Source organism: Trichoderma gamsii, assembly GCF_001481775.2.
Source record: "Trichoderma gamsii strain T6085 chromosome Unknown Scaffold_24.2, whole genome shotgun sequence".
Lineage (NCBI taxonomy): Eukaryota > Fungi > Ascomycota > Sordariomycetes > Hypocreales > Hypocreaceae > Trichoderma > Trichoderma gamsii.
This window is the reverse complement of record NW_020171361.1, coordinates 165739-178354: the sequence shown is the minus strand read 5'-3', so window position 1 is coordinate 178354 and position 12616 is coordinate 165739. Positions and strand designations below refer to the sequence as shown.

General features: G+C 50.5%; 5 protein-coding genes across 5 annotated transcripts; 2 read left to right on the top strand and 3 right to left on the bottom strand.

Annotated features, from left to right (window-relative positions):
- Positions 1 to 1723: 1723 nt before the first annotated feature.
- TGAM01_v206880 (mannose-6-phosphate isomerase) lies at positions 1724 to 3130 on the top strand (the record flags this gene model as incomplete). Its single annotated transcript, XM_018804364.1, has 2 exons — positions 1724 to 1870; positions 1934 to 3130. 2 exons carry the CDS (start codon positions 1724 to 1726, stop codon positions 3128 to 3130), a joined length of 1344 nt encoding a protein of 447 aa, XP_018662479.1.
- Positions 3131 to 5669: 2539 nt separating this feature from the next.
- On the bottom strand, positions 5670 to 7554 carry TGAM01_v206879 (hypothetical protein; the record flags this gene model as incomplete). The annotated part of the gene is made up of 5 exons (XM_024549969.1): positions 5670 to 5975; positions 6034 to 6546; positions 6597 to 6785; positions 6837 to 7318; positions 7524 to 7554. The coding sequence occupies 5 exons, from the start codon at positions 7552 to 7554 to the stop codon at positions 5670 to 5672; spliced, it is 1521 nt and encodes a 506-aa protein (XP_024405278.1).
- A 777-nt stretch (positions 7555 to 8331) lies between these two features.
- TGAM01_v206878 (hypothetical protein) lies at positions 8332 to 9398 on the bottom strand (the record flags this gene model as incomplete). Its single annotated transcript, XM_024549968.1, has 6 exons — positions 8332 to 8549; positions 8601 to 8674; positions 8724 to 8814; positions 8891 to 8933; positions 8984 to 9231; positions 9281 to 9398. Coding segments are annotated over 6 exons (792 nt in total), but the record flags the coding sequence as incomplete, so codon positions are not given.
- A 633-nt stretch (positions 9399 to 10031) lies between these two features.
- On the top strand, positions 10032 to 11273 carry TGAM01_v206877 (hypothetical protein; the record flags this gene model as incomplete). The annotated part of the gene is made up of 1 exon (XM_018804367.1): positions 10032 to 11273. The coding sequence occupies one exon, from the start codon at positions 10032 to 10034 to the stop codon at positions 11271 to 11273; it is 1242 nt and encodes a 413-aa protein (XP_018662482.1).
- A 700-nt stretch (positions 11274 to 11973) lies between these two features.
- On the bottom strand, positions 11974 to 12392 carry TGAM01_v206876 (hypothetical protein; the record flags this gene model as incomplete). Its single annotated transcript, XM_018804368.1, has 2 exons — positions 11974 to 12254; positions 12311 to 12392. 2 exons carry the CDS (start codon positions 12390 to 12392, stop codon positions 11974 to 11976), a joined length of 363 nt encoding a protein of 120 aa, XP_018662483.1.
- Positions 12393 to 12616: the final 224 nt, after the last annotated feature.

Genomic DNA, 12616 nt, shown 5'->3' with positions numbered 1-12616 from the left:
ATTGCGATGTTCAGGGTTTCCCCGGTTTTTCTCTTCTCCTGCTTCACTTACACGTGCATTTAGGTATTGCTCGCCATGTCAATTACATCAGACCGCGCTTTAGCGAACAGAGACCCAGGAAACACAGCTTGATTCTTTCCCTCCCTTTTTCCCCTCCCTATTATTCCATCATTCAATCGTACTGTATCCTTGCCGATCCCCGTGCGAGACAAGCACCCCGGAGTCTTGTTTACCTGTGACGTCGACGAGTTGGCAGAGTTTGGCAGCGGTGGGGCCCGTGCAAGAGCGGTTGGTTTGATTGATGCTTTGCCCGGCATCAGCTTAGCCGTCATGCGCCACCGGGAGCCGGAACGAGAGCTCATGTGGTCCTGGTTGTTTTGCCGCCGTATTCTGTGACTTGGATTGATTCTTCTACTTCTTCTTCTTCTTCTTCTTCACGACAGCTTTTGCATATCATAACACACTTGCGACATATTCAGCGACATCGTCAGCGTCTTCTTCTTCTGCACCACACAGACCCTCCAGCTCTCATATCGCAGCAGCTCATCGCAGCAGCTCCTCGGACCAGCTCGGGCACGCGACCCCACCGTCTGCCGCAACCGCCGCATTCAATCATCGACTTGTGAAGCTCCGGCCAAGCTCGACGCCTCGACAGCAGTATATACTCTTCAGCTTCGTCCAGCTTCAGCTGCTCATCTTTCTCGACGACAACTACTCATTACTACTACCTTCGCCATGTCCAACCTCGGCTTCCACACAAACAGCGAATACACCTGCACCACCATCGGCGGCGAGACGTTCTGCAGAGTGCACGTGCCGGTGCTCAAGGCCGATGCGCCGATGAGGATGACGGACATGCGCGTCGTGCTGGCGGTGGTCAGTGGCCTGGCCGGAATTCTGGCCTGGGGGCTTGTTTAAGCAATGAAACAACCTGATCTGGGCGGAGACTTTGACGGTGGCGATACTGTCACCAGACGGCATATAAGGTGTGCAGCTCCTACATGGTGTGCTATGCTACGGGCAACATACCGACAGCGGGAGGCAGTCAGTGGCTACGGAGAATGCACCACAAGGGGAGCTGCATTGGCTCTATTTCTCATTTTGTTGTTATGACTTCACGGCTTTCTTGTTTTTTTTGGTCTGGGGTTCGGGGCTGCGTTGGAATTCACGATTCCTTGATTTTGAAGCTTGTAGGCCGGGCATGGTCTCACAGCGGGATGGCCGATTTACACATCACTTCATGTATGGGCTTGGCGTTGGCGAAATTTATACCTACTGGCGTTGACGCATCGACGCCTGTCATCTGGAATTGCTGAAACTAAATGGAAAGCTGTATACAGTACAATATTTCTACACACAGAATATACGACGTTATGACATTTTACATCAATATTATCAATGTTCAACTCAAAGCCGTCATTGATCACATTTGCTCTCCCGCATGCAGTGAAACACAGGCGCTCCACAGCGGGGGTCCATCGTTTACAGGCAGTTGATAGCGGGGCGGCGGGGTACTTCTGCGCCTGGAGCAGCGATGCGAGCTTCTGATCCAAGCTCGGGGCCAATCAGAGCTCCAGCCACCATCACGACCAACACGAACTCTTCGCTCTGCTGCCCGCTTCGGTACCGCCAGACTCGCATCTCCATCCCATCGCCCTCTCTTCTTCTCCTTTTGACTTTTACTTACCGTTGAGATACCCCATAACCCCCCCTCCAACTCACCATGGCGCAGGCTCCTCTGTTCCGTCTTCAGTGCGGCGTCAACTCGTACGAATGGGGCAAAAAGGGCAGCGAGTCGGCCGCTGCTCGGTACGCCGCCGCCACGCCCTCGGACGACCTGACGATCCAAGCTGACAAGCCCTACGCCGAGGTACGACTTGGATATCAGCCATTGCCTCCTTCAACTTTGCTACAGTAGCTTACTCCTTCGCAGCTGTGGATGGGCACTCACCCCTCCAACCCCTCCAAAGACCTCAAGACCGGCCGCACGCTCCTCGACCTCTGCTCCGAGAACCAGAGCCTCCTCTCCGAGCCCGTCTCTGCCAAATACGGCGCCAAGCTGCCCTTCCTCTTCAAGGTCCTGTCCGTCAACAAGGCCCTCTCCATCCAGGCCCATCCCAACAAGAAGCTCGCCGAGCAGCTGCACGCCCGAGACCCCAAAAACTACCCCGATGACAACCACAAGCCCGAGATGGCCATTGCCATCACCCCCTTCGAGGGTCTGTGTGGATTCAGGCCGCTGGGCGAAGTTGCACACTTTCTGGAGACGGTCAAGCCCCTAAGGACTCTGGTTGGCGAGGACGAGGCGGCGCAGTTTGTCCAGGCCGCCAAGAACGAGGGCGGCAATGAAGCGTCTAAGAAGAAGGCTCTGCAAAGGGCATTCGGCGGCCTAATGTCCTCTTCTGCCGAAGACGTTGACAAGGAAATTGGCAACCTTGTGGCGCTTGCCAAGTCTGAGGGAGCCGATTTCGCTGCTGGTGGCGTGGCCTCTACCAAGGGCGACGTCCTTGTCGAGCTTGTCACCCGACTTCACGGCCAATACGGCTCCGACATTGGCATCTTCGTGCTCTTCTTCCTCAACTTTGTCACTCTGCAGCCCGGCGAGGCCCTGTTCCTCGTTGCCGACGATATCCATGCCTACGTCTCCGGCGACATCATCGAATGCATGGCGGCCTCTGACAATGTAGTCCGTGCTGGCCTGACGCCCAAGTTCAAGGATGTGTCCACCCTAGTCGACATGCTCACGTACAACTATGCGCCCATCGACGAGCAGAAGATGAACCCCGCCGAATACCCCTACGCGACACTTAACCGGACTGCTTACAGCTCTGCATCGGAGGTCATGCTATACGATCCCCCAATTGAAGAGTTTAGCGTCGTGCGCACTCTGCTCCGCGGAGAGGGAGCAAAGGCTACATTTGATCCTCTCGAAGGCCCCAGTATCGTCATCTGCACCAACGGCAAGGGCACAATCGCCGTCGGGGACGCCAAGCACGAGATTGAAGAGGGACATGTTTACTTTGTCGGATCTACTGCTGAGCTGATCCTGGAGTGTGCAGTTGGCAAGGAGGAGGAGTTTACGACATTTAAGGCTTTCTGCGAGATTGGATCAGAAAAGGAGAAGCTATAATGTAGCTCCCATACATTTACGACGCCTTTGAACCATGTACAGATGAAGCGAATTGCATGAATGCGATTTGGAATTTGTGTCGAGCGACAGAGACCAGCTACATAGTAATGACATATAGAGATATGACGTCCATCCTTCTCTTCTTCGCTCCGGTTTCTAGCGCCGATGCCAGCCGTGCTCCCGCTTCTACAACTTGCGCCTTGTAGAGTCATCCCAACGCCGCTTACACATAACTATTTGTAAAGATTTGCATTTATCATGAAATTGAACAGTCAAAATCACGGCATTGACACTCACTATCCATCCATCATCGGCAATGGCCTGACTCACCACCTTGAAGTCTCCTGTCCTCGAGACTTCACGTGATTGCTGCCGGATGAGTCATCCAAAACTGCCCCTCCAAAAAATCATTCAAGAAACACCCATTACCCCACGTTCGAGATACCAGACCTTATCGAATTTTGTGTCATCCGCAGTTCACAATGGCTGAAGAAACGAACCCCCCAGCTCCAGCTCCCACAGCCGACAAGCCCGTCGACGCGGCCGCCGACGCCGGTCCCTCGAAAAAGGCTGCCAAGAAGGCCGAGGCCAAGGCGAAGAAGGAAGCTCTCAAGGCCCAGCGCGCTGCTGAGCGAGTGGCCGTGGCTTCAACCAGCAACGAGCCCGAGGAAGACCCCTCCAAGGACTACTACGGCGCTGCCACTCCGGCGCTGCTCAACAGCTTTTCATCCGATGCCGAGGACGTCAGCCTAAAGTCCATCAACGAGTCGCACGTGGGCAAGAAGGTCGTTATCCGGGCATGGCTCCAGAACACGCGCATGCAGGGCGCCAAGATGGCCTTTGTCGAGCTGCGTGAGGAGGGCAATTGGGCCATCCAGGGCATCGTGTCCGCCACGGGCGACGCCAAGGAGGGCGACGCGGCTCCCGTCATTAGCAAGCGCATGGTCAAGTGGGTGGGCGCTGTGAACCCGGAGAGCTTCGTCACTGTCGAGGCGACGGTTGAGAAGCCCTTTGCGCCCGTCAAGAGCTGCCGCGTGACCGACTACGAGCTGCACATTACCAAGCTGTTTATCATTGCCGCTGCGCCTGCGGCGCTGGGCATGACGTTGGCGGCGGCGAACCGCGCTGTTACCAACTTTAGCGATGAGGAGGTCAAGCCGGAGGAGGCTGCTCAGGAGAAGGAGGCTGAGGGAGGTCCTCCGGCAGCGTCTATGCTGACTCACTTGGACAACATTGTCATGCACAAGCGTTCCCCAGTCCAGCAGGCCATTGCTGTATGTCATGATACTCGTCGGTATTCTCGATTCCAGCCTGTTTTGCTAACATGAATGTAGGACATTCGTGTCGAGGCCAAGCACCTGTTCCGCTCATATCTGCGCGACCACGGATTCAAGGAGTTTGAGCCGCCGTGCCTCATCGGAGCCGCTTCAGAAGGCGGTGCCAACGTCTTCGCTATGCCATACTTTAACCAGAAGGCCTACCTGGCGCAGTCGCCGCAGTTCTATAAGCAGTTTGAGATTGCTGGTGGTCGAAAGCGCGTCTTTAGCATTGGACCTGTGTTTAGAGCTGAGAACTCCAACACTCCGAGACACATGACTGAGGTAAGACTTCTCTGTACATTTCATTTCGTCTGAAGCTGACTTGTCCTTCTTTTCTTAGTTCACTGGTCTCGATATGGAGATGGAAATCCGAAAAGACTACAAGGAGGTCCTTCACATGCTGGAGGGCGTGCTCCTGCACATCTTCCGCGGCATCAAGGGTAAGCTTCTGTCTATTTTTCCCATTGAGCTTCACTAATGAAAATATTCAGAGCACTGCGCAGCCGAGGTCGAACTCATCCGCTCCGTTTATCCCTCCCCAGAGCTTCTCCTCCCCGAGCCCGGAAAGGAGGTTCGCTTGACTTTCGCAGAGGCCCAGAAGCTGCTCCGAGAGGAAGGCCCCGAGGAGTTCCGCAACGTTCGCGACGACGAAGACATGTCAACACCGCAAGAGAAGGCATTGGGCGCACTGGTTCGTGAAAAGTACAATGTCGACTTCTTCGCAGTCGACAAGTTCCCCGAAGCCGCGAGACCCTTCTACGCCAGGGTTGACCCCGAGAGCAAGCCCGAAGAACAGGTGACGAATGCATTCGACATGTTCCTGCGTGGACAGGAGATCCTGTCTGGTGGTGAGCGTATTGCCGACCCAGTTGAGCTCGAGGCCCGCATCCGCTCCAAGGGTGTTGACCCTACCAGCTCCGGTATCAAGGAGTATATCAATGTCTTCCGCGAGGCCGGTGTACCGCCCCATGGTGGAGGTGGTATCGGTCTTGACCGTGTTGTTGCATGGTATCTTGCCCTGCCTAGCGTGCACTTGGCCGCGTATTATCCCCGAACGCCCAAGCGACTGTTGCCATAGATGTCTTTTTAGAATAAGAAAAAAGCTGTGAATACAGAGCTGTGTACAGGGGCTTATCTAGCCAAAGTAGATTATAGACATGGAAATCCCGTGTTAGAGTCACAGCTTAACATTGTACTATACCCGTGATTCCTTATTCTTGTCACCATTCAATTACATCTACCATCGTCCGTCTAGTCAGGCCATGCTTAGTTCTCGCTTGGCTATAGGTCAGAGTCGCCTTCCGCTCAAGGGGATCGAAAACTGGCGATGCATTTGATATACGAGCCCAGCTTGGGACGTCCATGCAGCTTCGCACGTTTTGCAAACCGGTTTCTTCGATATCCAAGATTCTTTGCGCAACTTGAGAAGCTGAAAAGGCATTCCATGTCCCTTCTATGCGGCCGCAGGTTCGAAGAATTGCAATTGCTCTTCTGCGGATGATGGGATCTCTACAGCGACAGGCAATCTGGATAATGCTATAGTTAATACTTGCTGGTAAAAGATCTATCCGACGAGAAGCTTACCTGAAAAAGTGGTCCAACAACCGCCATGTTAATGCAGAATGGGCTTCTCTCTGCGCTTACTTCCGAGTCAAGCTCAACGATATCCTCCGCCAAAGAGACAACGTTTTGAAATATAGGGCAGAAGACGTCCCAGCTAGTTTCATCATCGACTATCGGCTGTGTAAGCATCGTTGCCACAGACCCAAGCTCTTTCAAGATGCGCAAGCCGGCCGTGCCTTTTCTCTTTTCATTCGTCAGGTTGTCACCCCTGATGTTTAGGTAGACGTCGTATGCTGAAGACCATCTTGCGAGGATGCTTCTGGATTTCTTCTGCCAGGGGTCAATGTCGAGAGCTGCTGGAACCCCCCGACCCGGAGGATTTCCCGTATCGGTGATAGAGTAGGAAGACATTTGCCACTGGGTTACAAGCGATGCGCTGACATTTGATAAAGTCGAAAATATAGCTGACGTCTCTGGTTTCGGCACGTATTGTTGTTCTGAATCGGGCGTTTCCCAATTTTCCCCGCTGACCATCTATTTCTTCGGTCAAAAACACGCAATCTGAGTCATCTGGAAGAACTCACCTGGGTAACTCTATGGTCAACACGCATGAACATCTCTTTTAGTACTTCTATAGACACATATGGTAATTTGGACGCTACAAGGACATCATGCTGATAGCAACGAGTTTTCTCGTCGTACTTCACTTCAGACAGGATTTTCATGCCGCTTTGGACGTGTGTGATGGCGGAGCCGTAGCTACTTCGCATCGTCTACTAATAATGAGTAGGAGCCAATTTTGTTTACGAGAATGACTTACTTACTTCGAGACAAGCAAACAGGATACAGCATATTAGACACACGTCGATTGCTGGTCGGCCTTGTTCTGACAGTGAAGTGACGAGCATGTTGATTGCCTGGCCGTAATTCTCCAAAGCGAACTTGTCAGCATATTCATTGGTATAATTTTGCTTAATCAAGCCATTGTCCTGCTCGAATTTTGCGTGCAAAGATCCCAAAGCTAGGATCGCATGTCGGATTGAGTATTCGTGAAGAGCTGCTTGGAGGATGAGCCTCTCCCAGACGTCATCTCCGAAGAAGCTGGATAATTGGGGCGCAGTTTTCTGCTGAAAAAAGTAGAATGACCGACGTTCACTTTGAGTTCCTAGGAACTCAAGAGATAGAGGTCGGCTTAGTGGAAGGTCTGGAGGTGCTTCTACGTTTGGCGTATAGCCGTCGCATTTCCTGCCTGTGGAGATGCATGCGTGGCAAGAAGGCTTCGTCTCGTCACATTTGACTCGTCGTACTAGCAGATTACATTAGTTTCGTCCTCCAGCGTTCAACGTTGTCTCATCTGTGTCTGACTTCTACTATATTGTTAGTAATTCGCTACCCAGACACCACACAGTAGTAGTCCAAGAATCATCTACATAAAAGTGGATTGGAGCAATATTGGAGCGGTACACACTTGCATGTATGGCACCCAGTTCGGGTTTTCGGTCGATAGGCACGTTTCCTCTGGCCTGGGGCAACACGGGGCATTTCGGGCAGAATCTCTGGTACAGGCACCGGCAACAGGGAGAAATTACGCGGCCATGACGTGCATTGATTAGCGTTGCATCAAGGAGTTACAGAATTTGACACTGTTTAGCAAGATATTACAGTAACGGAGTTGAGAGGTTAGATGGAAAGACGCCGACGCCGTTGAACAAAGAATCGCAGCAACCGGGTTGAGAACTCAGGTGGAAAGAGGCCAAAGGCTGGTGAGATTGATAGCAAATAGCTTACGCGGCGGACGGAGTTTGGCATTACCTTGTTTGGCGTAAAAACATTAGTAACACGAATTTGTTGTATGCAATTCCCTAACTTTTTCAAGTCTAGCTTCAAACTAGAGGTAATAATCACTGGTTATTACATGCTTCTTCTATATACTTACTTATACTTGCTCTCTTTACTGTACATTCTCAGAATGATTGTGCTAGAATAGTAGGATTGAAATATGCATGCACTCTGAATTAAAGCATAAGGGAACCTCTGATTAGGCTCCCCTGTCAGCACAATGTCCTCTCAAACTGGAATTCCCGGCAACCCCCCAGACATGTTCTGGAAGCCATTAGCTTTCCTCTCCTTTCGACTCGGAAGGTCGCTTTCTTTCCCTCGCATAATACGACCTGGGTGGTAGACATTGAGTATAACAAGGGCAAACAGCATCGGGACGGAATCGAGGCAGTATTGATATGCCTCGTGATCGGGAATGTTGCTCTTGAAGCCCTGAGAATATTCACAGAGACGAAAGATGATTCTCATCTTTGCACAATGTTAGTGCCTGGATATATGAGGGAATCGAGTTGTGCAACATACCGTAATAAGCATTAGTACTATGTACATCGCATACAATAACGGCAATGCACTTGACACTCCCTCCGCGCCTTGTCGAATTTGTTGAAGGACAATCCGGTGAAATTTAACAGCGTAAAACAAAAACACCAGAATAAAAAATTGTTGGAGAGCAACTCCGCCCATGTAAATATGAATTGCTGAAAGACTGTTAGCTAAAGTATTCAGGTATTCATTCAGATACAACTCACCGTTCAACACCTCTTGATTCGCTGTTCTGCTGGCACCGCTCGAAGATGCCCCGGCGACTTGAATAATGAGAGCACTGCAACTTGGTTAATATCTTTCTCTTAACGCTTTCCTAGGCATCTCACATGATGTCAAAAATCACAAAATATGTCGAAAACCTCCACGCAGTGATTCGATAAATTTTTGCATCGGGGATGTAATTCCATATCATCCTTCCTGAGATCACATGTTAGTAGAGACTTTTATCGACTGTCAAGTTTGGTAATTTGTGAGATTAACAGTCACAACTCACCCATCACCATATAGATAAAAGCATTTGTAAAGAGCGGAGCGATCTTGAGCTGAGTTAGCATTTGGCCTCTGGCGCAATTCAGTAATGGCTTACGAGAATTAGCACAAACCAGGCTGCGTAGGGGCCCAGGCTATTTGGATTGTTGATACTGATGATTCGAAAGATGTAATTGACTGTTTGAGCAAGTCCGGAGACAACAATGACCCAACAGTATGCCTTTTTGTAAAACAGAGCTTGCAAGAAATGTTCGCAGGTGGTAAGAGCAAACAAAACCGTGAATAGAATTGCCGCTGGCATTGAAGGACACAATGACCAGTCAGTGTGCAGTGGATCTGCGAGAGCTGAGGAAATATGAGCTTGGTTCTCGATGATTTATGTATAGTAACTCACCGGCACATTTTGCAGACATGTCAAAAGAACGGAACTTGGATTCTTGAGTGGATTTGCAAAACGGTATTGAAGTGATGTGAGAATTATTTGATGTTAAAGTCTTGCAATTGAGGAGTGCCTATATATGTCTCGTACACTCCCTTGTAAATCGAACACGCGTCAATCTTCCATTATTCCTGTTCCCGAGCTGCCAGAGTTTTGCGTCAGCGTATTCGTACAACGTTTGTAAGCAATTCGGTGTCTTCAAAGTCCCGATATTGCTGGATTGGATGGCTCGTAAGGACATGTTCCACAGCATAGTGCAGCAAAACACAGTTGCGGCTGAGGCATCGCGAAGCTCCCGTTTTAGTACAGGCTTTCGCCCCCGGAAGGGTTATTTACGGGGGGGTGGATTTTTATTCAGTGGAGCTGATTGGCTGCTTCGTACGTACATCCCTGCATTCTACCAATGTGCGCATCGTCCCGAGGGATGGAAATGAACTGACGGTATCAATGGTAAGCCCTATAACGAAAGCGTTTCTCGAGATGGAAAGGATTACCTTGATAGCGGTGTATGCTCAGGTCTCTCTACCTGCGGCAAGGCCGGATCGAAATAGGAGAATTACCGGGGAAAGAATTCAAGGCAAATGCGTCTGTTATACTCTACCGTTACAAATGGGACGTGATGGCAATAGCTATAAAGTCTATAAGGATCCGACACGGATAGCAACTTTGCAACAATAATTTGGATCTTAAGCTTTTACATTTCACTATGCAGTCAAACATCAACCTGCTCCTCATATCATTACTATGCCTGTTGGCTGACGCTTGTCTCCCTGGTCATCAAGCGCGGGATATGTCAAGTACCCACGTTGAGACACAGCTGAAATTACTTCAAGCTCGAAGCCAGAGAGCACCACCAACAGCCAAAACAGCCCTCATCAACGTCCGTGTCTTTGACGGCTGGAGCATCGGAAAACCTAGCACTGTGGTTATCGACGGGGACAAAATAACCTTGGATACCCGGCACGTACAGAAGACCATCGATGGAAAAGGAGGTGTCCTACTCCCGGGGCTGATTGATAGCCATATTCACCTGAGCTCGCTGGCCAGCCTTGAGACACTGAGCAGCTATGGCGTAACAACCGCCATGAACATGGGATGCGACAACTACACGTTATGCTCAGCCTTCCGCGAGCAAGTCGGACTGACTTCCTTTTTCAGCGCTGGAGAGTCCGCTGTCGCACCAAACAGCACGCATGCAACAGTCTTTGGTGCCATAGGCTTGATGCATTCACCATCCCAAGCACCAGAATTTGTGGCCAATGTCTTTAGAAACGGGTCGGATTATATGAAGCTAATCGCAGAATCGAACGGCTTCAACCAAGCTACACATAATGCTCTTGTCAGTGCGACACATGCATTAGGCAAGGTCTCTATGACTCATGCCCAGGATTTCGCCTCATATGAAGTTGCAATAAGCTCAAAGACCAACGGTATCCAACACGTGCCGTTCGACATCCCGCTCACGGAAGAGATGGCACAAGTCATCAAACGACAGGCTCAACATGTGACACCGACACTGAACATTGGCAAAATCGTCACGGAGAATTCGACCATCGAATCGATCGTTTCTCCGGGAGTGAGCCTGACTTACGAAGCAGGAGTGATCAGTGTGCAACGGCTGATACGCGCGGGTGTCCCGATCCTTGCTGGGACCGACGCAATTGACGCAGCTGGCAGTTTTCTTAAAGGTGATCTGATTGGGATTACTCTGCATCGAGAGCTTCAGTATCTGGTGGAGGCGGGCATGAGTGAGGTGGACGTACTGCGGGCGGCGACGGTGGTTCCTAGTATTTTGCATAATTTGACGGGGAGAGGATCTATTGAAGAGGGATATCGCGCCGATTTGATCTTGCTTAAACCAGGCAGCGACCCGCTAAAGAACATTTCGAAGACAATGGATATTGCAAGGGTTTGGACTGGGGGGTTTGAACATGTGCCAGTAGTATAAGAGTGAGAATACCTCTAGGTAGTTTTGGAAGATGGCGTACCTTTATCTTCCGAAGTAAGGATAAATCGCGCGTTGACACCAGGTGACAGCCGATATTGGATATCATTATAAATTTCTTCAAATATGCAATACATTCGTCACCAAGTCTCTTCACTAAGCATATGAAAGCAAGTTCTAAGCTTTGGATTCGCCGAGTTAGCTTATATCGTTGGCAACTCCACTAGACCTAACGAAAAGTTCTCAAGCAACGGCTATGATAGATCTCGGGTAACCGCTGTGTCGCCAAATTTTGAGCTTGCGTGGCTTATGGGGGCGGGGTTCATCTTTGCGCTCTTAAAAATAGGAGCCGAAACCGAAGAAGAGCGTATTCGAAAAGGAAAGCGTGACTCGTAAAGAAGAGGATGACAATGAGCGTTGCTTATAATAGTTTTTTGAAGCCTGACTGATTCCATATATCATCACATGGCTAAATGTAGTGTGAAAACATCACAAGGATAAGCACGCACTTCAGAGAAGTTTTTTCTCTTTCTTTTGGTTGTTGCAGATTCGGTAGTCGGGTCAATGTAGGCATGCATCTTCCCCGTTGACGGCTTCTGCCGCGTATTTACGCCCGTCTTCGCCTACCACGTTTTCTACATGATTCGCCACAACACCATGGTGCGATTTAGCGATTTGGCAGGACCCTGCGAAAAAGCAAGGGTCAAATTACATCATAAGCTTCCTTCTTACTGATGGCACTAGCCTGTTTCTGCGACTTGTGGATCGCGGCAGATGCCCATGCAGCGGCAGTCGTAGATTCAGAGATTGCTGGATATGGGATGAGGCATAATACGCATGCTACATGCAACCAATCGCGCTGCCCGAAGACTGCAGCATAGATACGGCTTCGTTCGACGACGCCGGCTCTTCGGAGATCCAGGGCGGCGTACTCCGTACCGGCACCGGGTTGATGGCCGATCACACAGCGAGCAGCAATACTGTCTTGTAACGTGTAGAGCGTGTAGCTGAGCAGCTTGGCTAGCAAAATTTTTCCTTACCGCAAATGCTCTGCCAGACCCTGACGCTAAACCTCTTGGCTACCGCTAGTTCAAGGGCTCTTCTAACGGTGAAGCAATCCATTGATGTTGAGAACAGCTTGCACGTCCCAATTCCACTACTGGGTACTGGAGCCGTGCTAGCCACGCGCTATCAATGTCACTGTGCCAATCAAAGTAGTTGGTTCACATCTTTAAAGCAACTCAGCTCGGTCCACTTTCGGCTTCGAGCTCTCTGTGATTTTTGCACGCCTGACCGAGTCATCCGGCTATGATGCAAGTGGAAGCAGTCCAGCCGGCCACTAACAG